This window comes from Neolamprologus brichardi, chromosome 12, assembly GCF_056152115.1.
Source record: "Neolamprologus brichardi isolate AB-2024 chromosome 12, ASM5615211v1, whole genome shotgun sequence".
In the NCBI taxonomy this organism is placed as follows: domain Eukaryota; kingdom Metazoa; phylum Chordata; class Actinopteri; order Cichliformes; family Cichlidae; genus Neolamprologus; species Neolamprologus brichardi.
This window is the reverse complement of record NC_142115.1, coordinates 18,431,043-18,457,511: the sequence shown is the minus strand read 5'-3', so window position 1 is coordinate 18,457,511 and position 26,469 is coordinate 18,431,043. Positions and strand designations below refer to the sequence as shown.

General features: G+C 40.4%; 2 protein-coding genes across 2 annotated transcripts in view; one reads left to right on the top strand and one right to left on the bottom strand.

Moving 5' to 3' along the window:
• The window catches only part of vcana (versican a), a 48,070-nt gene extending 31,986 nt beyond the window's left edge, over positions 1-16,084 (top strand). The window contains exons 11-18 of the mRNA XM_087849071.1: positions 577-8,926; positions 9,025-9,138; positions 9,256-9,369; positions 10,585-10,743; positions 11,021-11,103; positions 13,118-13,262; positions 13,380-13,562; positions 14,218-16,084. Coding sequence (XP_087705197.1) covers positions 577-8,926; positions 9,025-9,138; positions 9,256-9,369; positions 10,585-10,743; positions 11,021-11,103; positions 13,118-13,262; positions 13,380-13,562; positions 14,218-14,369 — 9,300 coding nt within the window. The 3' untranslated portion in view covers positions 14,370-16,084. The remainder of the gene's footprint in view (positions 1-576; positions 8,927-9,024; positions 9,139-9,255; positions 9,370-10,584; positions 10,744-11,020; positions 11,104-13,117; positions 13,263-13,379; positions 13,563-14,217) is intronic.
• Positions 16,085-17,970: 1,886 nt separating this feature from the next.
• On the bottom strand, positions 17,971-25,264 carry LOC102794955 (hyaluronan and proteoglycan link protein 1-like). Its single transcript, XM_006784127.3, has 4 exons — positions 25,016-25,264; positions 20,271-20,615; positions 19,667-19,966; positions 17,971-19,550 (listed from the first exon to the last, which is right to left on the bottom strand). Exons 1-4 carry the CDS (start codon positions 25,092-25,094, stop codon positions 19,261-19,263), a joined length of 1,014 nt encoding a protein of 337 aa, XP_006784190.2. The 5' UTR covers positions 25,095-25,264; the 3' UTR covers positions 17,971-19,260.
• Between the last annotated feature and the right edge of the window lie 1,205 nt (positions 25,265-26,469).

Below are 26,469 nucleotides of genomic sequence, written 5' to 3'. Positions count from 1 at the left end.
GAAGTCTCAAGCATCATAATAACAACAAAAGTGCTTTCAAGTGATACTTCAAAAGGTGCTTTTACTTCATCCTCATCTGTCTTCAGTACTCAGAAGCCAATATCAGTGTCATCTGGTACGGAAAAATCTGACACCACAAGCAAGTTCGATGAATATTCATTAACACCAGAGGAAAGTTCTTTTTTGACATCAACAGAAGAGGGCTCAGGAGATCAGACACCTGAAATGATCAGAAATCTCACTTCACTTCCCACAACGTTCTCAAAGTTCACCACGGAGAAGTCAACAGCAACTCCAGCTGACGTTTACTCCAGTGCTCTCTCAGATCAGACAGAAAAGACTTCTGTTTCTCCTTTGACTGATAAGACAATGACCTATTTGGACACAACTCCAATGGATGTAGAACTTTCAAGTGATGACACCACAGATATATTGAATGCAACCTCTGTTTTCAGTGACGTATCCCAATCTGTATCCAGCACTGTGGAGTCAATACCGCTATCACTTTCAGTAACACAACATGTTGATACAGATGAGACTAAAGTGACATCCTTCACCAGTGTTCCAGATGGTGAGGTTGAAAGTGAAAGCAGTCAACCTACCGTAATGGAATCGTTTGCTTCTGTCAGTCCGTCAACAATGAAGTCAGAAACGACATCCTTCCTGAGTGCCACAGATGCAGATTTTTCTGGAGACAGCACTACTGTTTTCCCTGAAGTCTCAAGCATCATAACAACAACAGTGCTTTCAAGTGATACTTCAAAAGGTGCTTTTACTTCATCCTCATCTGTCTTCAGTACTCAGAAGCCAATATCAGTGTCATCTGGTACGGAAAAATCTGTCACCACAAGCAAGTTCGATGAATATTCATTAACACCAGAGGAAAGTTCTTTTTTGACATCAACAGAAGAGGGCTCAGGAGATCAGACGCCTGAAATGATCAGAAATCTCACTTCACTTCCCACAGCTTCCACAAAGTTCACCACGGAGAAGTCAACAGCAACTCCAGCTGACGTTTACTCCAGTGCTCTCTCAGATCAGACAGAAAAGACTTCTGTTTCTCCTTTGACTGATAAGACAATAACCTATTCGGACACAACTCCAATGGATGTAGAACTTTCAAGTGATGACACCACAGATATATTGAATGCAACCTCTGTTTTCAGTGACGTATCCCCATCTGTATCCAGCACTGTGGAGTCAATACCGCTATCACTTGCAGTAACACAACATGTTGATACAGATGAGACTAAAGTACCATCCCTTACCAGTGTTCCAGATGGTGAGGTGGAAAGTGAAAGCAGTCAACCTACCGTAATGGAGTCGTTTGCTTCTGTCAGTCCGTCAACAATGAAGTCAGAAACTACATCCTTCCTAAGTTCCACAGATGAAGATTTTTCTGGAGACAGCACTACTGTTTTCCCTGAAGTCTCAAGCATCATAATAACAACAAAAGTGCTTTCAAGTGATACTTCAAAAGGTGCTTTTACTTCATCCTCATCTGTCTTCAGTACTCAGAAGCCAATATCAGTGTCATCTGGTACGGAAAAATCTGACACCACAAGCAAGTTCGATGAATATTTATTAACACCAGAGGAAAGTTCTTTTTTGACATCAACAGAAGAGGGCTCAGGAGATCAGACGCCTGAAATGATCAGAAATCTCACTGCACTTCCCACAGCTTCCACAAAGTTTACCACAGAGAAGTCAACAGCAACTCCAGCTGACGTTTACTCCAGTGCTCTCTCAGATCAGACAGAAAAGACTTCTGTTTCTCCTTTGACTGATAAGACAATAACCTATTCGGACACAACTCCAATGGATGTAGAACTTTCAAGTGATGACACCACAGATATATTGAATGCAACCTCTGTTTTCAGTGACGTATCTCCATCTGTATCCAGCACTTTGGAATCAATACCGCAATCACTTGCAGTAACACAACATGTTGATACAGATGAGACTAAAGTACCATCCCTTACCAGTGTTCCAGATGGTGAGGTTGAAAGTGAAAGCAGTCAACCTACCGTAATGGAATCGTTTGCTTCTGTCAGTCCGTCAACAATGAAGTCAGAAACGACATCCTTCCTGAGTGCCACAGATGCAGATTTTTCTGGAGACAGCACTACTGTTTTCCCTGAAGTCTCAAGCATCATAACAACAACAGTGCTTTCAAATGATACTTCAAAAGGTGCTTTTACTTCATCCTCATCTGTCTTCAGTACTCAGAAGCCAATATCAGTGTCATCTGGTACGGAAAAATCTGTCACCACAAGCAAGTTCGATGAATATTCATTAACACCAGAGGAAAGTTCTTTTTTGACATCAACAGAAGAGGGCTCAGGAGATCAGACGCCTGAAATGATCAGAAATCTCACTTCACTTCCCACAACTTCCACAAAGTTCACCACGGAGAAGTCAACAGCAACTCCAGCTGACGTTTACTCCAGTGCTCTCTCAGATCAGACAGAAAAGACTTCTGTTTCTCCTTTGACTGATAAGACAATAACCTATTCGGACACAACTCCAATGGATGTAGAACTTTCAAGTGATGACACCACAGATATATTGAATGCAACCTCTGTTTTCATTGGAGTATCTCCATCTGTATCCAGCACTGTGGAATCAATACCGCTATCACTTGCAGTAACACAACATGTTGATACAGATGAGACTAAGGTACCATCCCTTACCAGTGTTCCAGATGGTGAGGTTGAAAGTGAAAGCAGTCAACCTACCATAATGGAATCGTTTGCTTCTGTCAGTCCGTCAACAATGAAGTCAGAAACGACATCCTTCCTGAGTGCCACAGATGAAGATTTTTCTGGAGACAGCACTACTGTTTTCCCTGAATTCTCAAGCATCATAACAACAACAGTGCTTTCAAGTGATACTTCAAAAGGTGCTTTTACTTCATCCTCATCTGTCTTCAGTACTCAGAAGCCAATATCAGTGTCATCTGGTACGGAAAAATCTGTCACCACAAGCAAGTTCGATGAATATTCATTAACACCAGAGGAAAGTTCTTTTTTGACATCAACAGAAGAGGGCTCAGGAGATCAGACACCTGAAATGATCAGAAATCTCACTGCACTTCCCACAACTTCCACAAAGTTCACAACGGAGAAGTCAACAGCAACTCCAGCTGACGTTTACTCCAGTGCTCTCTCAGATCAGACAGAAAAGACTTCTGTTTCTCCTTTGACTGATAAGACAATGACCTATTCGGACACAACTCCAATGGATGTAGAACTTTCAAGTGATGACACCACAGATATATTGAATGCAACCTCTGTTTTCAGTGACGTATCTCCATCTGTATCCAGCACTGTGGAGTCAATACCGCTATCACTTGCAGTAACACAACATGTTGATACAGATGAGACTAAAGTACCATCCTTCACCAGTGTTCCAGATGGTGAGGTTGAAAGTGAAAGCAGTCAACCTACCGTAATGGAGTCGTTTGCTTCTGTCAGTCCGTCAACAATGAAGTCAGAAACAACATCCTTCCTGAGTGCCACAGATGAAGATTTTTCTGGAGACAGCACTACTGTTTTCCCTGAAGTCTCAAGCATCATAACAACAACAGTGCTTTCAAGTGATACTTCAATAACTAAACCAGATCTTGACAGTCCTCGAGAAAGCACTCCTACTTTCATCGATGTCATGGATGGTTCACCCACCTCACCAAGTACTGATGTTAAGAATTTTGATACTATTCACACTCCCAAAATATCTTTCACTTTATCTTCGTCCCTTCACAGCACTGACCATACAGCTGAAATTTCATCTGGAACAGACAAATACTATTCTACAATTGCAAGAGATGAAATTAATTCCCTTACTGAAGAGTTGAGCTCACATGATGAGATAACTCATATACCAGCCTTTGTCAATGCACTTCCTCCATCTTTTTCATCGCTCACCTCAATGGCACTAACAACAAGTCCAGTCGCAGAACTTGAGATTCCATTAATTAGTCACCCAGAGAAAACCTTGCTTTCCCCCTTTACTGACAACACAGTGTTATCTCCTGAACCCTTTACATTAACTGACCAAACTGTAGACATGTTTACCTTATCTTCTTCCTCAGATACAACTTCAACTGAAACAACAGAGATGGTAACAACAAGGAACACTGTTGCTTTTGACTTCATGACTACGACATCAACATCAGCACCATCAACTACTTTCAGTGACTCTCAAAGAACACACACATCCTTTACAGCAACAGTTGAAAGCCTGAAAACTTTGACTCACAGTACAATGATTTCACCTCATGAGTTCATGACAGGGGAGTCTACAGATGCTCCTCTGATTTCTGCCACTACTCAGTTTGAGTCAGAAGCAGGTCATTTACCCGACCCAGACTTCTCAGGAGATTACACATCAACATACACAGATGAAACAGCACCTGAACAGTCCTCTGTGGAATCAGCAACCCTAGCAGTAACAACATTTAATCCATCAAACACACCTGTATTCACTGGGGAAGAGCACTCAAGTGATAGAGAATTTACAACTTCTACATCTAGTCCCTATACACTCAAAACTTTTCGGCCAATGGCAATACCCAGTATTACCCCAATGATGACCTCTGCCTACAATGACATGGACAACTCTGGCAGCTTCCCTCAAGACTTTGATTTGGAATCAAGTCAAGATGGATCTGGTGAAGGGATATTAATTGAAACTGCTACAAAACCATACAAGGAATTTAAAGTGCAAACTGATGAGACAGAAACAGATGAGACTCAGAGCACATCTGACATGGTCGGTGTTGCATTTTCACCTCAGTCTAGTACACAGGTAACCAAAGAATTTATATCACCAACTCAATCTCCAAGCATGACGAGCCCTGAGATTTACACTTCTGATCAGGGCAGTGGAGTCACCGATCAAGATGAGTGGTCAGGTGATGACTCAAGTGGGTCATCCTCCACAAGAGTACCTGAAAGGGAGAGTTCTGGAGTTTTGGATAGTACAATTTCCTCAGCGGTTACAAATTCAGTGTTTCCAGAAGATAGTGGCCCAGGTGGCCATACCACTGATGTGCTTATTACAGTAAAAGACACAGGATTATCAGTTCTACCCACAACCAAACCAAGAATAACAGGAGCAACTCATGAAAGTACATCTGTTACTAGCACAGAGAGTACAGGCCATTCCATTTTCAGCACAGAGAAACCAACAAGCACAGCAAAAAGACTTAATGAAAGTGGAACAGCTGATGTTCCGAAATCTACTGCACCGGCAGCTTCTCTCTACACCACAGAGAAGTCATACACAACAACAGAATATGCAATCACAAGTAAAAAATCAACACCAAAACCAGATTTTACTTTGACAGAGGTAGAGAGTTCTGGCAACCAAACCACTGTGGAGTTCACCCTAAAGCCTTCAGTGATGGAGACTGCCACATTTTCAGAAACAGCAGGTGAAACCAAGGGTTTTGCAACAGTAACACCAACCTCTGATAACAGGGTTTTCTCACAGGAAAGTAAAATTACTCCAGCAACAGATCATCCCCTTTCAAGCACTGAGAAAGATGAGGTTGCTGTGGCTGAGCACACAACAGAATCCCCCTCTACAGCCCTGCCCTCCCATACAACTGATGCCCTAATATATAATCACACTGTTGTTGATTTCAGCACAGAAAGCTTGAGCGGTGAGCATAAACAAGATGAATTTACATCAATATCTGCCCCAGTTCCCACTGTTATATATCACAGTGTTACAGATCAACAAGTTGAGATTATTACTCCTGACAGGAGCCAAGCCAAGACTCGACTAACTGAACATACACCCACCATAGTTCTGCATGCATCCAAACCATCAACCAGCACATCTATCATATTCATCGAGGATACACAACAGGAAGATAAACTGTTCTCTGGAGTTACAGATAGTATGAGAGAAGACAGCTACAGTACAGAGCTTATTACCAAAGATGATACAATCACTGATGCAGATACGATGTCTGTGGTTCCCTCTTCTTCATTTTATCCAACTATTCTGACAGAGGAAGCTGGGGGTGTCACAGCAATTACAATAACTCAAAAGCTGGAAGTTACACAAGAACCAGAGGGTTCAGGGACTGTTGGTGACACATTTTTGAGTCCTACACCAACCTCAGCCAGTGATACATCATCAGCCTCAACATCTTCTGAATACTTGTTCACTTCAGAATCGTCACCTGTGAAAGACGTTTCTTCGGTAGAAACATCAAGTGAAGTAAATGTCACAAGGTTGCCGCAGGCCACACAAGATACTTCAGTGTCCACTCAGTCAAGCTCTGGAGAAATCTATGATGTTACAACAACACACAAAGTTTTATCATTTGAGACTACCAAACCAATTTCTGATCAATTCCAAGGAGACACTACTGAGATTTCCACTTCCTTATCTTTTTCTTCTCAAATCTTAATGGAAACAGCAGACTCTACCTCTGCCACTTTAGTGACTAGTGAAGATTATGTGGTCACCACAGTTAAAAAAGAAAAATACATGACAGCATCACCCGTAATTCTAACAGCTACAAGTCACGGCATAACTGATAAAACCTTAAGTTCATCCGTTTTCACCCAAACCACTAAACCTTCAGTCATTGTCACACCAGTCTCCACTGAACCTGGAACAATGAAATCCACCAGTAAAACATCTGATGACGACTCTTCAGGTGACTCTGATGACTTTGCACGAGAAAGCTCAGAGAAACCTTCAGCATCATCTTTGGAAATTTGGATGACTGAAAAAACATCTACACCCTCTTCACTGTTTAGTACTGAGCAAGCCAGGTCTGAGATCATGCCTACTCCCCACACTGGCATCTCTTCTGAGAAAAATGTGCCAGCCACAGTGAGCCCAGTGTTGTCTAGTGAGAAGTTAAGCACTGCTATGGTTGTAACTGCCCAGACTGCAGTAACAGTCACAACATTGAAAGGGGAAATTTCAAGTAGTTCAGACAGTGACATCCAGAAAACATCTCCTCATGCTATTATAACTTCATCTCATATGGGGACAGGAGTGGAGCCTGTTGGAGTAGAATCTACAACTCCAAAACCTCCAAGTGAAGAAGAAGAAGAAACTATAGCTACTGACACAAGATCTCCTGCAGTGTCAAGCGCTGTAGACACATCACTAGAGATCTCAGGTGAAGCAACTTATTCATTTTCATTTGAAACAAAAAGGACGCCATCCTCAGGTGTGTCCTCAGTTTCTACCACTGAGACTGAAAAGTTGGTTTTCACTTCAGAAATGACAGACCAGTCACCCAAAATGATAACAGAACCTGCCCTTACCATTCTTGCTTCTACCACTGAGAAGCCAGCTGTAGTATCGACTGAGAGAGACACCTCAACTGATGAAGACAGTTCAAGTTATGCCAAGACGCCAGTGAAGAGTGAAGAGAGGTTTATATCAACAGGAACAAGTATTATTATTTCTACAGCAGGTTCAAGTGAAATGGGATTGAGCACCTTTGGGTCTGACTCTGTCACTCCTAGTTTGTCGACCATTAAGAAGACTATGATTACTAGCACTTTATCCACTCAGCCGGCAAGCTCCCAAACAGATGAGTCAGAATCATTTGAACAAACCTCAGGTCAGACATCCCATGAGGTCTTCAGCACTGCCCATGCAACACAGCCCCCTGCTGTGACCAGATCTATTGAGTCATTGAATACATCAACTTCCTTTGAGTCAGAACCAAAGGAGTCACAAAATGCAGCTATAACAAGCAAAGCTATCTCAGAGACAACAGTAATGATCACCACAATACCCACTTCAAATGTCCCCTCAACACCATCACAGCCAGATGTTGTCATTCAGTTGGACTCAACTCTTTCTCCTCTACAACCACTGACAACTCCCATGGAATTATTTGAACAAGCCAAGTCAGACATTACACTTACACATCGCCCCAACCCGGGTCTTTCTCATGATATATCACTGACCACAACTCACCCTGTATTTGCTAATCATGTCACAAGCCAGACTGCAGTATCAACAGTTGCACCTGCTTTTGTTTCTGAAGACGGCCGTGTTTCGATAGCAGATGGGACAGTTGAACCAGCTGTTGATCAGGTCTCAAGTGGTGCAATGACTCAACGATCTTCAGACCCATTTTATGATGCGTTAACTGATCCACAACCAGATTATGAAGCACTAAATCCTTATGTGGTGGCAGCAGATCCCCTAAACAACCAAACACTAGAAAACGATACAGTGTTAATTTCTACACCACCATCTGTTGTTCAAACACCTGACTCAAAGGTAATAGCAGAAGCTATCATGGTTACGGCATCAACCACGATCAGTGGAAAATCAGTCTCTACCTTCCAAGAAAACAGCATGACTACAGCAAGTGTTGTTAAGCTGGGTGATGATGAGGTTCAGAGTGTCACCTCTGAGCTCTTATCGCCAACATCTAAGTCACCTTCTGTCCCTAATGATAAGGCTGAAAGTGGCTCCGTAAGTTCTGGGATTTCATCCTCCAGCTTTGATGATGTATCTGATGAACTGATGACTACAAAGGCACCAAAGATCATCAGTATAGAACAGGCTCTATCTCCAGATGAAATTAAGAAAGTATTTAAGGTAAATGCTACAGAAGCTTCAAAGAAGGAAGGTGTTGATGTCACGCTTGGGAAAGGTGACATAGGTGTCTCTCTTTACACTGAAATACCAACCAGCACTCAATTCAAGACAGTATCACCAGCCCAGGTGCAAAATCAGCTAGGTACAATTGCATCAACCACACCATCAACCTTTTCTGAGCAAGACCAGAAACAGGACAGTGACATGACTGCACCACCATCAGTTATTGAAGGAAAACCACCAATAAAAGAGGAGGAAACAACCACACCGCCTAATAGAGGATTTGATCTAGGACACACTGTTGTTGGCGAGACTATGGAGATTTCTGGTAAGTTTCCTTCTAAGTTGGCACTGAATTAGAGCAAAAAAAATGAATACTCCAATAAACTTCTTTTTAATTCGACTTTTATTTTACTTTGCCATCAGGAATTGACTCATGCACAGAGGATGTTTGTCTAAATGGAGGCTCTTGCTTGAGGATTGGCAGCACCTATACCTGTCACTGTGCTCCTGGTTTCAGTGGTCATCAATGTGAAATAGGTAGGACAATTCTTGTAAAGCTCACATGAAGCATTGCTAAAAGAACGTGTAATATTTCTGGGACTACAAGTTGTTTTGCTCATCTGCTCCTATTGATTATGTCTGTTTCTTATGAAGATATTGATGAGTGTGAATCAAACCCTTGCCGCAATGGAGGCACGTGTGTCGATGGCTTGGCTTCTTTCACATGTGTGTGTCTCCCAAGCTATGCTGGGCTGTTTTGTGAAGAGGGTAAGTTTGGAATTAATTTAACAATTTTTCTCTCTAGATTCTTTCTTATTATTATTTTTCCCATTAATAAAACTCATCGGTTATTTCTGGGCTGGTCTCAATTATCCAAATTGAGCTAGTGCTAAGTACATATAAGAGAGAAACAAAATTTTAACATTATAGCCTCTTATATTTGACGATGTATTTAGACACTTAACATATTACTGAGTTGAGTGACCCACAAAAATATTTAGACATGCCACTTAAATATAATCATACTGTCTGCATACAGCTGATCGACGTCTCGTCCTCAGGCGTCAGCTGACTAATCAGCAACATCTTTATTTCATCACCACAGCCTTTTTTTTTACTGTCTCTTTTTGGTGTCTCGTTGTAGCTAACATACTTCAAAACCCCTTGAATTCCCAAAGATTTCAGTTTCTTAGTATTTAAAGATATGGCCTGTTGTCATCAAGTTCAATCCAGTCAGAGTAAATACATGCTAGATCTCAAATCACTATATTTCCATCTAAGACAATTTTACTGGACTAGAAAATACAATCAAGTCTCTGAGTTCTTGCTTAAAAAAGTTTATCTGGAATATTTAGGAAAATTTTATTTTACTGTTACCAGTTGCACCATATATTTACACCAAGTGTGCTGAAACCAGGGCAATATGTGCCTTGGCTGATGTCTCTTGAGCAGTGTCTACACCCTAAATTTTGTTAGTCACTCAACAGTGAATCCCACCCAGATATTCTACTCAGACACAGCTGCTGTCTGACTAAGTTTTGCCAAAAAAAAAAACCCAAAAACCTAAAGAAAGATTATACCTATGTTTTTGTGTATTAGACTTTCAAGGCTGAATTAAGGAGAGGGGACAGATAAACAGACTCTATACTAAAGTGTATACGTTTAGAAATACATGCCATTAACAGAGTAAAGCTTCAGAGTTTGAAATAAATCTGATCTGTTTATGACTGAACTAATACATTAGTTTATCACATTTCTGATTCATGCAGAATCACATACACCAACAGAAGGTCTGACGGATCAGTTTGCTCCTGTGTAAGGCCTAGATTAGATAATGCCATAAATGTTAGTTTGTGAGACTGATACATGGATTGAATTAAGAGCTAAAGTTTATTCCTCAGTTTATTTCATGTCTGTTGATCTGTTGCACATCTCTTTCTATTTTCTGTATACCTCATTCCCTCTCACTCTGTCTTCTATCAGATACAGAAACATGTGACTACGGCTGGCATAAGTTTCAAGGCCACTGCTACAAGTACTTCCCTCAGAGGAAAAACTGGGACACAGCAGAGAGAGAGTGCCGCATCAACGGGGCTCATCTCACAAGCATCCTGTCTCACGAGGAGCAACAATATGTCAACCGTAAGTTCACGACAGGTGTAAATAATTAATAATACTTTTGATAAATGTGATAAAGATGATACTTAATTAAAAAAAACCTAATTAATGGGAAATTTTCTCTCATAAAGCCAACTCAAGAACAAATACATGTTTGGGTAGAGACTATGCAAGATAAGGGTTCGAGCAATGAAAACGTCCACGTTATCTTGGGCTTTCTCCTGCACTTTATCTGACTTACCAGTCCTAAAATGGAAATAGGCTAACTGAGGAATGTAACTGGTTGTGTTTTACTTGGCAGGTCTTGGACAGGACTACCAGTGGATCGGCCTGAATGATAAGATGTATGACAACGACTTCCGCTGGACCGATGGTCGCCCTATGGTAAGACAGGATGCTTTCTTACATATTATCGACTCAACAAACATGGCACTGGAGCAGTGTAAATATGCGCAATACTGTTGACAGATTTAGTCATTTAGGGAGGGTCTTTCCTTTCTGGGAGTCGCATTGCCGTTCTCATGACGCATTCTCCTCCGCCTCATGTCGCTACACCCTGGTGACCGCTGTGGTAATAAATCTGATGGAGAACATGGTGTATTTCATTTTAACTCCTTTTAATGAGTATGAGCTCTGTGTAGAAAAACAAATAGCTTCCACAAAGCAAAAATAAATAAATTAATTAAAAGTTAGAGTTAATATTTGCTGTAGTCCTTCTAGCTGCTGACCACTAAACAGAAAAGAAACTAAGTACAATATATAGTGTGCTTAAGATTTGCACACACTGACGTTCTTCAAAGATGCCCTTTCAGACCCAGAGAAAGGCAGGAAGCATTGAGCCAGCCTGGGGGTTAAAAGATAAGCACAGGCCTGCTGTGGAGGCTGTTTCACTGCTGAAAGAATGAGGGGTGATGAAGGTGTGAGTGACACAGTGGAGAGGGGACTTTGTCAGGCGTAGACAGGTACGGTTCCTCTTTATCCCCCACACTCATGAGCAGGCCCAACCAACAGGCAACCACCCAGGGAAAAAGGCCACCAAAGCAGGCAGACACACAGATGGACAGCACCTGTGCTCAGCTGTAAAATGAGTAAAAAAAAAAAATACACTGGATTGAGGGTGCCCAGGGGGTCTGTGTGGGTGGTCACCTCCAGTGGACCTAAATGTAATAAATAAGACTGATTTTAAATAACTGTGAACTATTTACAACGACAAAAGAAAAGACCAGTGATTAAATAATTACTATAGAGAATTGAAACACACAGGCTGGAAAATCTTCGGATGTGTGTTTAGGTGTGGGTGATCAAAGTTTGTTTGAATGTTCTGAGGAGGATGCAGACCTGCTGAGGAGTTGATGGGTCAGCCATTTGTTAACCTGAAGCAAGCTGAGCAGGAAGTCAGAGCATGTTTGTTAACCATAATGAGAGAGCAGCGGAGCCTCAAGGCATGATTGGTGGGGTGAGGGGGGTGGGGGTCTGTCACAGCTTTGAAGAAAGCTTTTGAACCTAGAATGTGCTGAAAGACTGCAGGTAGCACCGATGCCAGCTCGAATGCCTCGCAGCATTGCAGCTGTGTGTATGCTGTATTAATGTATGAATGTACATGTGCTGTTGTGGAATTTTGTTCCTGGAGATGTATAATCGTAACGCTTGACATGTCGGCTAATGATGAAAAGACATCACATACTAATGGGTGTCCGTTATCCCAAAACTCTGTAGTGTGAAAGACACATTAGTTGTTACACGGGATACCAGTCATGCCAAGTATGCGATACTGAATCAGGGGTGTAGACTGACACCCCTGACTATAAAATCCAAGCTACTCTTATTTTTGTGTAAATAGTAGGTTACTGTGACATTTACAGCAGGATAATGCAGATGGTTCTTCTCTGGACAAAGTTTATGAGCCCATTTTATAAACCTTTCGTTTTTGCCTTTTGAGTCTGGTTTGCTCAGAATTGGCCTACATAAAGATACACTTTCTCCCTCTTGTGGACAGTAATTAGAATTGCAATGATGAAAAGGAAAAGGAAAAAGAAAAGGATTTTGGCTTCACTTTTTGCTAGCGAGATATGTAGCAGGCACAATATTTGTAGTGATTTGGTAACCTTTACCGTACAAGTGCCTATTGGTATACACATTGCCCTAACAAGCAAAAAATGCTCAGTTCAATCTTGGGAGGAGACGCTATTCCCTTTTGGCTTGTGTCAGGAAGGAAATTTGGTATAAAAATCTGCCAAATCAAATATGAAGAGCTACTGCTGCAGTGACCCTTCAACAGGAATGTCTATAGATAATGTCTGTAAATAGTGTCTATTTTACTCATAAAAAAGCAAAGCTGTTAGGCTTAGAATGTAGTTTAATAACAGTAATGTTTTACTCTGTTGCCTGCTTATTTTAGCAATATGAAAACTGGAGGCCCAACCAGCCTGACAGCTTCTTCTCTGCTGGCGAGGACTGTGTGGTGATGATATGGCATGAGGATGGTCAGTGGAATGATGTTCCTTGCAACTACCACCTCACTTTCACCTGCAAGAAGGGCACAGGTAAAAAACAAAGAAACAAAAAAATCCACTTTTTTAAAATTTTCTTTCGGTAAAAATGCAAACCCATAGTTCCTGTAAAATTCCTTATCAAATGCCTTTGTCTCATCTGGTTTACAGTGGCCTGTAGTCAGCCTCCTGTGGTAGAGAATGCACGTTCCTTTGGGAAGACACGTGAACGGTATGAGATCAACTCGCTGGTGAGGTACCAGTGCCGTATAGGCTTTATTCAGAGACATGTCCCAACTATCCGTTGTCGTGGAAATGGACGATGGGATATCCCGAAAATCAGCTGCATGAACCGTAAGTACACAAACTGTTGCACTCAATAGAGAGACATTACTCTGATGGTATGGAGTGCCAAAAGTGCCAAAACTGGAAAAAATAAAAATAAAAATAAAAAATATATATATATATATGTATATAACATTTAGTATGTTATTTATTCATTTAATATTTTTATGCTTGCATTTATTTATATGTTGTTACTTGTTTGCATTTTGTCCCAGCCCTGAATATTTATCATATTTTCTTAATACATTGGCATTTAACTGCCCTCAGATGCCTATTAGGAGCAACCCTTATTTCTGACGTGCATGGTTTCTGAATTTTCAAAATTTGTCATTAAATGTTTTCTTGTTGTCAAACGTTATCTTTATGGGAGAAAGAGTTAATGCTTAATTAATGCATAATTTGCTTTAAAACAGCTGTGGTTATGTTCTAAATAAATACTTTTCGTTTCGAGTTTTCATTGGCTAAAATATATTTTCCTGATCAGCCAACAACAAAATTTGACCTTCATTGTAATATTGAAGCACAGAGAACAACATATATTTTGGTGCATTTAATAAGATATAAACCTATTTACTGAGTTTGGTACTCAGCATTAATCCAATGTGTAAGATTTTGACAAATAATTATAGTTTGAGAGCTAAAATGTGATTTTTCCCCCCAACAGCCTCAAGCTATCAGAGGACCTTTATCAGAAGGCATCAGCACAATAGTCTCTACAGCATCCACAACTTCAATAACTGGCAAGATGAGTCCTTCCACTTTCGTCATCAGCTCCGCCGAGGAAGGAGACACAAAATAGAACATAAGTGGAAATAACATGGCACACCTGAGACGAGAGCACGTGCCAGATGCTTGTTTGAAAAGAACAAAAAAAAAAAGCACATGAGAAAACTTATCAAAGAAAAAAAAACAACCTGCAGTTTTTGCCAATGGAATCTTACAAAGTGCCTTTTATAGAGATGTAGATACAAGACTTTTTCTTATCAAGGGGCACTATTTTATAATAATGCCAATGTGGATTAAAAAAAGTTTCAGCTGGCTACTGGAAAAGCAAAAACTACTCTCATCATACTTAAAAAACACTAAAATCACCCTTTTTCATGATGGTTGTCTAGTCAATTTTAAAATCAACTGGGCTATTTAAAATCTATGCAAGTGTTCATTTTCTAATAGAAAGAAAGAGATTATACTGCTCATGTAAATATTAATATTGTGCTGTTTTAATTTGGGCTTCCTTTTTATTGCGCTTGCAAAGAACTCATATCGCATGAGTTAAACATTATGTTGCATACAAAGAACTATAAACTTTCTTACATACAGATCTTTTCCCAGAATTTATAGCTCATTCTATAAAGCGGCAAATTATACCCTGACATGGTTTGACAGGTTTCCTGTATAGTAGTTATTCACATTCTAGATTAAAATATCACAAGTCTGGGGAAAGTTTTTCACTGATTGCTTGGTTATCAGCTTCTTTGTGATGGCAGCTTTTAGTATCAAATTATCACCTTTCATTCTCTTCTGCTGTCATCAGATATATGTCAGACTAAATGTTTATAAAGAGATTTCTATAGATAGATTTTTAAAAATGTAACTGACATTTTCTTTTGTAGGAGACAGTTCAATATGAAAGATTGCTCTCTAAGTGCCTATCGACAAAGCCTTTATCAACAGATGGAAATTGATGACTATCGTCTACTTCAAAAGGAAAGTGTAGCTCAAAAAGCCTCTATTTTCTGCTCAAATATGTTCATTGCATAGCCTTTAATTAGTCACAACAGCATGTTTACAATAAATTATATAACTAATGCTGTGCATAATCACACACCAAAGACTCTTGCTGTCATCTGTTGTGGGGTAGCTTATATGTAAGTCTTTTTTTTTCTCTTTTGGTATGATTTCTAAAAAATTTGTTTCTGTTATTGTGGTCAATTAAGATCAGTCATTGAGAGAATGTATTTTGTGAATCACTCAGAAAGACTTGAACGTAACAGCTGTTTAGGCAGAGATGCGTATAATTTATTTTCAAGCTGCTCTTGATTGCTTTACTTGTTTTACTGATAAAATATGATTCTGTCACTTGGGCCTCACGGGGATTCTTTTTAAATGTTTTTATTGTTTGTTCACCAGGACGCCGGCAACATTTGCATGCTAACAGTCTAAAAGTAATTACTCAGCAATATGATCCATTTACATGCCTTCTGCTTTTTCTTTCTTCTTCTTCTTCTTTTTTTTTTTTTCAACTTTAATGCCAACAGTGGACCAAAGAACTCAGAGACACACATCAGCAATAATCTGCATCGATTTTGTTCTGTAACATTAACAGACGTGAAATTTTTTTAAGGAGAAATGTTGTTTTGTTGTCTGAGTATTTGTCTGTGTGTTTTAGCCTTGATGTGCACATAATATAATTTTATATTTATAAGTGTTTCTTTTTTTAAAGATTACTTTACAATGTGAATGGTTGGTACGTTTGTGAATTTAATGTTTTTTTAACTGTTGTTTTTCCTGCTTTAAATCACCAATGAAATAAAAATAAAGATACAAATATTATTTACTTACAAAATTTGTTGACCAGATTTTTTGCAGATCTTATTCAGTTCTAATTAGTCCAGAGTTTGTCCTTCTTGTAATGTTTTGATAGTGTAGCAATCTTATTACACTTTTCTTTATTATGATGAGAGTTTTTATTATATAGGAAATGTGCTGCAAAATTGCAGAAGCCAAGTAATGAAGTTGAACAAATTTTAAAACATGGGTCTTCTTGTACTAAAGCTGATTTAGGATGCAGTGTGCACTACAGTGATTTCCCCAGCAGGTAGTGCTATCAGCCTTACTCATGAACCGGAGATTTTTTCTGCTATCACGTTTCATTTTTTTTTAGCACCCACACAACCTATGGACACTAAGCATATAATGATGAATTTAAACTTCATGTGAATCGCACTGTGTGGAAAATCATACCAGTATCCAATTTTTCAAAGTATTGCGGTGTCTTACACATACATCACACACTTGTAGAAAAACCTATCAGACATGCTCTGCAAGCCTGTTGGTAGACAGTTGGTACATCCAGGGGGAGAAGATAGGAAGTGGCAATGTGGATGTGAATTGTAGCAAACATATTGAGCTAAAACTGGATTAGGGAAAAGTGATGCCATGCAGAAAAGGCTGATGCTTCAGTACTGTGAACCTGCATAAGGATACCCCACTACCTTTCTCTTTTCTTTTTAGTGAATTGCATGAGTGTCAAGTGGTCTTCTTGAAAAACATCTTGAGTCTACATGCTGGTGGATAAAGGATCCACATGAATTCCCTGGGTGGAAAATCAAAAGCTTTTTGACTACGTTACCTCTCACTACTACTCCCACAGTGCCTGTTTATGCAGCAGTCACTTGGAGTTCACATTGTTGCTTACTAATAACACAAAGCACCATTACCTGAGTAACAACATCAAGTTGGTCATTGTAATCTGTGTGCAAGCTAAGCTGCGTTTTTCTCTGTGAGTGCCAACTCTGTCGTTAAAGGAGACGTGACTTGTGATTAATGGCTACTCCTGGATGCTCCGCATCGAGTCAGACCTGAAATCCTGCCTGTGCTAGTGTGCTAAGCCCGAGTTTCACTGGGATTTAACAGAAGTTCTAGATTTATTTTGGAAATGAAATGCTCCCAAGCTCTTATTGACTTCTTCAGCTTAGCAGGCACCTTAGAATAAAGTGTACCATTCACTTAATGCCATAATGTTTGGGGTTTTTTTATTTTCCAGACATGCATATCTGGAATTCTGTCAAGCATCTGGGATGTAGCTAAATAGCTAGACTAGTGCACTGCACTGGACTGGTTGAAGTCAACAGACTGCTCATTGATTTGACTCTCTGCCTAAACACACAGAGGCCCAAAGAACAGCTCACTTGATGCCAGCTGTTTAAATACATGTATATAGTCTTTTGTATAATACAAGTGCAAAAATCTATAGTTTATGTACACAGTTTATTCCTCAAAAATATCTGCTGTTGCTTTTAGCTGCATTATCCAAAAAAAGTTACCTAAGATGGATCGCACACATTTACATTTGTCTAGCATTTGCCTGCTGTATCCACCTAAATCTGACCCCGTTCCCAGAGATTCCCACAAGCCTCTTAAAGACTGTGCTACTGTTCCCTTTGTCTGACTTAGTGGTGAGTTGGCAGCCTGGCACTGAAGATAAAAATGGCAAAGAATAAATGAATGTGGGGAGAGTCTAATCTTAAGTCCTTTCAGTTGACGTGGCTTTACGCCAAATTCATGGCCTCCAATTTGGCAACTTAAACAATCCCATTTAGGTGCTTAAACTTCAACATCTCCACATGCTGCATGATTTTGCTCCAGTAAAATAAGAAGGAATGCAATTTTTAAAAAAGGAATATATGATTCAAAATGGATTTAAGAGTTGTGTTCTTTATTTCAAACAGCTTCATTTGAAAAGGTACAAGGTGCTAAGATACAAAATGTTTTTTCCTTGACAACTTGAGTTTTATTATTACAAACAATGCATCACCACATTATTGCATGTGTTCTACAATGAGTGCCATATCTCTGTATCTCTAGAAAAGTTTTGTTGCACCTCTAATTACCATCTGTGAGTGTGATTGATCATCAAAATACGAATTGAAATTTTGCAGCTCATAGCAACAATACGAAGATGTGCAACTGCATCAGTGGTCATGTGCAACCAAACATTTAATAGTCATATATTAACTGCTGTAACATTAGATTTCTTCTAGGAAATGCCACTCGTGTGTTGGGACAAATCACATCTTCAGTTTAACTTCTCTGCTAAAATCCTACTAGTGTTAGAAACTTAATCTGTAGTTTTTCTTGAAAAGCACATTATGCACATGTAAAAAAAACAAACAAACAAACAACAAAAAACTATCAGTAACCCATCATTAAAAAGTAAAAACCTTTTGTTAGGACAAAAGAATACATTGCATTAGATTATAGTGGTCTTTCCGACTGTAACTGGAAATTGTGGTAATTGAAGCTTTCACAGCAAAAAGAGTTGTAGACCAAAACATTTACCTTCATTTTCTTTCTAAATATTTTGATCACAACTATTCTGTCTGAAAAGCTTTTTTTTTTAAATTTTTCAGTTTCAGAAGCTAAAAGCAAACAACATGCAAACGATCACTTTGTGCAGGGTAACAAGTACCCATAGCAGTTTGTAATAAATTTAACGTAATTCCCAAATGCCGAACTCGATAAAAATAAAATGTCACACTTTTCTGTTCTTGCAGACTTTAAAGCAGCACATGTCAACTGCACGTGTCCATATTTGCACTACATTTGGAACTTCACAAATCCAATCATGTTTTGCAGGACACAAACTGTAGTCAGATTATGCTAACCATTTACATCTCTGTCTCTGTTTCATCAGTCACACTTTGACAAAATAGACCTTTACTTAATACTCTGTGTAAAACCAATGAAAGCCACCTATAGGAAAATGCAAAACATAATAGCTACAGGTCATTTTTTTAATTCTTAGGAGGGTATAAGATGTATGCATGTATGTATATATATGTATTTTTAGGGTTATCACAGCTTTAGAAAGGTACTGGGTTCATGCTAGATTAGATCAAAAGCTTATCTGCTTCATTGTTGATTTTACTGGTTGTGGCTTTGCTGCTCTTTGGTGGTCATGGCTTATTTAGACCTATCTAACCCATCACTGATCAGGCTTGTAGCAATACACGCCATAAGACTTCACTCTCTTGTCAGGAAACCCAACAAAGCGCACTGCTTCTTCTGTGGGGCTGCAGTTCTTCCGTGGCCTGGAGATGGGGTACCGGACACTTCCATCAGCCAGCCAGCCGGCATCACAGCGGTCATAGCCTTCAAGCTTCCAGGCAGCAAACATGTGGCCCACCTTGGCAATCTCTGCACCATCATCTCTGCATGCCTTCACAGCCTCATCGAAGGTCAGCCTTTCAGGCTGGACCAGCCAATAGAAATGACCTGACAGCAGATAAGGCAAACAAGACAGAATAATTCAAGCAGATGTGCTACTATATAAACGTACTAGTCTTTGTGGTCACTGCATTTCATGTACAAAGACATTTTTATTAACTGACCTTTGATTGCAGTAGTATAGCAGAACACATCAAATTGCCTAATCTTCTGTTGGCGTCCATAGGTTCTGAGGCCAGGCCCATTGTTGGAGCCACCACAAGGATGTCTGGGTTTGGTGATAGGATACTGCACTGTGCCGTCACTTAACCATCCAGCGTTGCACCAATCCAACCCGCCTTTCCACGCAGCAAGCAGCTGTTCATGTGAGGCAATCACAGCTTCCTGGTCCTCACAGGCTTGCACGGCATTGTGGAAGTTCAGGTTGTATCGGCCCAAAGGAGGGTAGTATGGGAACACGACGCCTGAACGAAGTAGATCAGATGAAAATATGAGGAAGAAAGCAAGTGTTGTCTCTCTTGTTTTTTCTCTCTTGAATATTATTTATATATATAATTAAATTTTGCAGAATACAGTATAATAGTACAATAGATAGTACAATCCCGTTCGGGGGGGATACGTTCGTGATGCTGCATGGTAACAAGCGTATACCAGGTTGTTTTTTTTTTTTTAATGAAATTGAATATATTATTAAATGAATTTCAAAAAAGTGTAAGTATGGAAATAGTAACAAAACAAAATAACAAAACACAATAAAACAGGATTTACCAGTCATCAGACCAGCATGCACCTCCAAGATAACCTCTTGCAGTGAATCTTCAATCCCGTTGTCGATGTTACAGTGATATTTTCCCTTGTCGTCCATGGAGACTTCAGTCATTATTAAGGAGGCATCTTCACTGTCGAGGTCTTGCAAGAAGACACGGCCCTCAAAGCTCCCATAGGCCCTCATATGTGGTCCCATTTTAACCACCACATCCTCGTTCAGAGCTTCATCATCTTCCACCTTTGTCCATTTTATCCGGTGTCCATTGTCGCCAAAGGACACCGTGTCTGAGGACAAGATCCTGCAAGGCAGGGTGATGTTGCCACCTAGTTCAGCAGAAACCTTGACTAGAAAAGAAGAAATATGATATAACCTTTCTGCTCTTGTTTAGAATTAAGATACTTGGATAAAAAAAACAAAACAAAAAAAACCCCTTAGTATAACATTTTTATGTAATGATTTTCAATGCAAAAAAGGGAAAAAAATTGTAGAAACACTTTTTTAAACTTCTCCTTGTTGCCTTTTTTTGTTTGCCTTGTTAATGAAACAGCTACACTACGTATTTTGGCACGTCTAGAATGTTTGTATTATTGTAATATACAATACACAGTGTGACATCTGAAGCATTGCATCACACAAAGCCAGTGAAGAGTCTGGAGTCTGTTTGGTTTATTAAATGTAATATTGGGCACCGGCCAGTCCTCAGCCCTGAAAGCCAATAATCCTTTTTCAGTCTCCTTCCTGCTGTTGTCAGTACTTGCACTTATAAGACGTTAGTTCCTCAGCATTAACCCACAAAATGAAGTGCTTTTCTTTCATCCACTACATCTGATTTATGTTAAGCGTGTCAGGCACATAAATAATGGGAAAAGAGAGCAGATAATATTGTTGACAAAATACAGAATCTAGCTGTCATCATTATTTCTTTTACTTATTTCCTCTGTGCACTCCCTCTCTATCTTTCCTGTCCAAGCTAGGCCAGCCTTTAACTCAAAATGACAGGTCATCTGTGTCTCACCACCGGTTCCCATCCTCTATCTTTAGACCTCACAGGGCTTGCTTAGTTAAGACCCCAGCCAGGAAAGAGAGTGGGGGCTGTCTGTGCCAGACAATAACGAGCACTAGATAAATGCATGTAGACAGGACCGCTGACACCCCCTGCCCCTATCCTCAACCTATAAACACACCGCAGTTTAACCTTTTAATGTGTAAACATAAGTGAGGTAAGGCAAGAAGCACCGCACAAGACTTTTTTATTATATTCATAAATAGCCTGTCTTGTTCTTTAAGTTTCGGGTACTCATTAAAAAGTATAGGCGCTACTCTGTGTCTTTTCTCACTCACTCAGTATGGATGATCTGCATGTAAGTCTCCAGTCAGCTTCTGATATCTGACTAAGGATGCAGCTTTCATGTTGAAGGCCTTTCACTTTGAGCAGCCACACCTGAGCATGACTGGAATACTGTGTCGCTGGCTCTTCAGCGGGAAACATTTGCCACATGGCTATTACAGGAAATAAAAGTAGACAGTGGCTTTGACCCTGCTCAAACCACAACCTTCCCTCAGAACACACACACTCACAGTGGAGTGACACTGAATGAACCTCTCGTCAAACGCCTGCCGAAACTGTCCCGGTTCACACAGTAGAAGTGTGTCTGGAGTTCGTTCAGTGGTTCTCAGATCATTAGAATTGAGAACTCCCGTGCGAGGAATTAATTAGCAAAGGCAGTGCTGACAGACCTAATCTACCCTTCAGTCTCACCTTATGCCACTCTAAACTCTATGTTCTCATTTCTTTCATGAGGTTGCACATGCCAGTGACTACCTCTATTACCAAATCACCACACCCATTGCCTCACTTGCCTCTTGAGTGGTCAGCGAGATGCCAGGTATTTTATGAGCTCGGAAAAACACTTCTGCCGCTGCTAATTGCCAGTGTCTGGACAAGAGTTGTCTTTGCCCGGTTTGTCAGAGAGAAATGACTCACAGCTTCGCCGTGCCTCGTAAACACTCTGCATGGGTAACGCTGTGCATGAAGTAGAATTGAAACCTGAGGCATCCAGGATGACTGAACTGGCAGGGGTAAGGGCAGTGCTGACATCAACACAGACTCACCAGATGTAATTACAGCCAACAGTGATGTCTGAAATTATTAGAAAACAGAGTAAAGGGCTTCATTGTAGTGTCTCGTGAGAACACTGTTCGAATGTTAAATCAAGAGCCTCTGTGTGAGCTGTAACCCTGAGGAGGACGGAGCCGATTCAGTGAATGCTGAAGTATGAACTGCTTGGGATGATGTTAAACGAAGGCAGAGTAAATAAATTTGTCTTTTTATTTTTTCTACACCCTTGACAGTTACAATCCCAGAGAGACAGATGCATGTTAAAGCAACTCCTGAATTTCTCCTGCTCCTGCAGTTACCACTAGACAGACATCCCAGAGGAGACTGTGGCCCTGGCCATGCGAGACATGCTGCACATATAAAGCAACAGCCTACTGCGGGTAGTAATCCTTCTGGGAAGAGAGGGAAGCCTTTCTTTTCTTTTCCATTCTCCAACCATCTGCAACCCTCTGAGGCCCAAGGTGGTTCCAAATTGTCATAATTATTGGTGGTCAAATAATAGGGAACCATTATGACTGACACTTTTGTCAACTGTGCAGCAGTTGACAAAAAAACAAAAAAAAAAACAAAACATAAATGAACACATGTGTAGGGCAATAAAAAGAAGCTTAGCAGCTGCAGCCAAGACCTACTGCCATTTTATTACCAAGCACAGTTCAGTCTCACTGTGTAAAAGGTGGTTTTAGCAAGTGATTGGAACCATCTGCTTCTTTGCAACACTGAAGTGGAAATGATCTTTACAGTGATCCAGGTCCACTCAGTGCCCCATGCATCATTTTATACTCTTACTATACTGTATACTGTGTAACCCCTGAGCCTTTCCTGCATGACATTACTAAACAATCAACATTAAAAATCTCTCTTTGAAAGGATGAAACTCTGCAGAGCAACAGTCTGCATGTTTATATCTCCTTGTGCAGAAAATGCCACACCCTCTAGCAGAGCGAGCAATGCTTTACAACATCCCAAAGTGTCGCTCTCTTCTGTTGCTGGCCCACTTGTGTCAATATGGAGAAAGACTTAACAAGTGCAGCTGGGATAAACACAGCAGGCGAACTCCTACACACGTATGCCAATAAACTCTTTCCTGTATTCTGTCATGCAAAACGAGTGCAAACACAAAAAACGTGTGTGTGCACATCCTCGGTACAAGCGCACCATAGATTTCCATCAGAGTGATTTGTTAGATTTCTGTTGAGCTTAATAATACAGGATCAATACCACCAAAAACGTGCCTCTGCGAACATCTCATCTCCTACCCTAAACACATCTTCTCCTCACCCCAGGCCTCATTTGCAGCCAAGCCCCTTTTCCCACTCTACCACAGTAGCAACCAGGCCAGGCTTCAGTAACCAACAACCACAGTAAGCATTAGACTTAACAGACTATTACTTCACAGGAAAAGACAGAGTCATTTGGCCGCTGTTCAGCATGGGGCTCTATACATTTGGCTGTGGGTCATTAATCTTAACTCCGCTCCTGTCAGGCTGCCTGCTACCATGGGCTGATTTCCAAAAGCTCCCAGTGGCAGAGTGAGTCAGTAGGTATAAGGACAGGCAACGCCCCTCGAACTGAGGGAGAATACATAGCTCATGTGGCCAAAAGAAAAAACTGTACGGAACAACGGCAGCTGGCCTGGGCTGAGCAAATGCTTTTACATAATTCAGGCAATGACATCATATAAATGAACACATAAACACACACTTGTGACATCACCTGCAAATGTTTAAATGTTTGAATGACAAAAAAAACAAGATAAAAACATAAGCTCTCCTCATAGAATGAAATTCTTGTCCCAACAAGATAAGCCGTTTCCTCTGCTCCTGGAAGAGAGACAGCTGAGACATTCCTAATTTGACATATTGAGTCAGCTTGCAGAGCTGCTGAAAGCACATTAAATATCAGTCAATACATATAACATGAGGGCATCTCCAGCAATTCCCTTTTTTCTTTCTCTGCAGCACTAGATCTAGCTGTGTTTTATTGGGAGCAGCTTCATCTCATGGTGTCATTCTGTAGGCAGCTGTGAATTTGAAATTACAACAGCGTTATGATGGAGTGCAGGGGCTCCTTGGAAAGATTTCTCTAAGTTTTCATTTTGTGTCTGGAACAAATAGTGTCAGAAAGTTTAAAAAAAAAAATCAACACCATAAATCACATTAAAGTCAGCATTTACATCCACAAAAAGGGGGACAAGCACTACCAGCCCAATTTAATCCACTGCAGCACTTGTGACCTATTTTAGGAGGACAACCAGTGGTATTACTCATTCAGCAGAGTGGGTAGGAAGCCCCTATGAATGGCAAGGGTAATTTATTCACCAGCCTGTCCGTGCTGGGGTGGTCTGTGTGCAGCACATCAGTGAGTATAATGCTGAGTTACACTGTGTCTGTGTGAGCGTTACCCCAGAGATGTGTTTGTTACCTGCTGCTACAACGACACCATTATAAGACAAGCTTTTGCTGGGGTACCACTTTGCTCAGGCTTCTTGCACAGCTCACCCCCCCTCCCCCCTCCCCCACCCGCACGCACACGATTGATGCAACATCATGCATTTATAAAAGATCACACATACATACAGACACTTTGGCATGTTAAACTATTTCACATCATTTTAAATCTTACCTGTTAAGATCGTCTCTTCACTGTACGCACTGCCAGCCAGGATCAAGCAGACTATAGTGATGAACAGCAGCCTCATCATTTTTTCTCTCTCTTTTTATTTTTTGCAAAAAGTGTGCTAAAATGTAATTTATCTATAATGTAAATATTTAAAGAAGGCTGAGCGCTTTTTCTTCTCTTTCAATTTTTACTAATCAGCTACCCCCTCTTTTTTCCGTTTGTTCAGCAGCCGCCTGTGGTGCTACTGGAAAGTTTGGGCTCCTCGGAGATCCAAACAAGTGCCTTTTATTGTAGCCCAGCATGTTTGAGACCACTCCTTCTCCCCTCAGCCCATCACCATGTAGAAGCTGTAAATCAGCCCCCCTTTGCCACTTTTTATTTTGCTCTGTCCTTTTTTCTCCTGAGAGAAAAAAGGACAGAGCAAAACTTTAGACAATTAACCTGCTTGTAATTATCCAGAAGGTTCTGTGTATTCGATAGAAGGGAAATTTTAATGATCTATTTGTGGTGTAGTATGGATCACAGTAACAGTCACACCAGTTAGTAAAAACATAACCGTAAAATGTAAAAACTCTTTTGCATCACATGCTTTGTCTGAGGATTTGCTTTTGGTTCATTAACTCTAATTTTTTTGTGGCTTCTTCCCGTTTTTATTATCCAGTGCTCTTTACCTTTAGATGCACCCGTGGGTTTTGACCCCACAGGTTGTTTTTCTTTAAAAATCTTTAAAATGAAAACTATTCCTCATAATATATGTTTGTAACATAAGGCCATTTGCGTTTTTATTTATTTTTTCATTAATTAAAAAAAATTGCAGTTTTTGTATCACTACCCTGCTTTTCCACAAGTGCGGTCACAAATGACCACAAGCAGTTCCTATGGAATCTGTTATGAACCTTTCATTCTTAGCAGCTCTGACTGTCCCACTTACAAATCTGATGAATCAGGAATTCATTTTTACACAGCAACATACATGATTTATAGTTTCCTGTGCATTTCAAACATTGTCCTTTCTGATGTTTTTTTTTTAAATATCTAACATGGCTGCTACGAGGCCAGCTAGGATCCTTGTGGACTTTGCCCTACAAATGATCCAGGATGGATGGGATGAAGAGCCCATTGAAGGAACTGACTCAGAATCTGACATCTCAGATATAGAGATGACTATTGTCCCGCCACTGAACGAGGCCAGTCTGGTACAGAGGAGTCCTCTGATGAGTCCTCTGAAGAGGAAATGGATATTGTGTCTCACAGAATGAGCCCCTCTCACTGCTCTTACTGGGCAGAGTTACCTCCCAGCCAGGCTAAAACACCAAGCCACAATATTCTGAATAGTTGGCAAGGGCTTGCACCTGGGTTTAGTACTGTCTCCCCAATAGATGCATGGAAGATGTTCATGTCTGATAATATAATAGAAGAGATGCTGACATGCACAAACATGGAGGCACAAAGAGTAG

Bases quoted from the DNA above. Each gene is read 5' to 3' on its own strand.
- LOC102794955 (XM_006784127.3), bottom strand. From the start codon at position 25,094: ATGATGAGGCTGCTGTTCATCACTATAGTCTGCTTGATCCTGGCTGGC. The intron at 20,616-25,015 runs GTAAGATTTAAA...CTTCTTTTCTAG, and splicing joins TGAAGAGACGATCTTAACAG to TCAAGGTTTCTGCTGAACTA. The intron at 19,967-20,270 runs GTAAATCCTGTT...TACTTCGTTCAG, and splicing joins GCATGCTGGTCTGATGACTG to GCGTCGTGTTCCCATACTAC.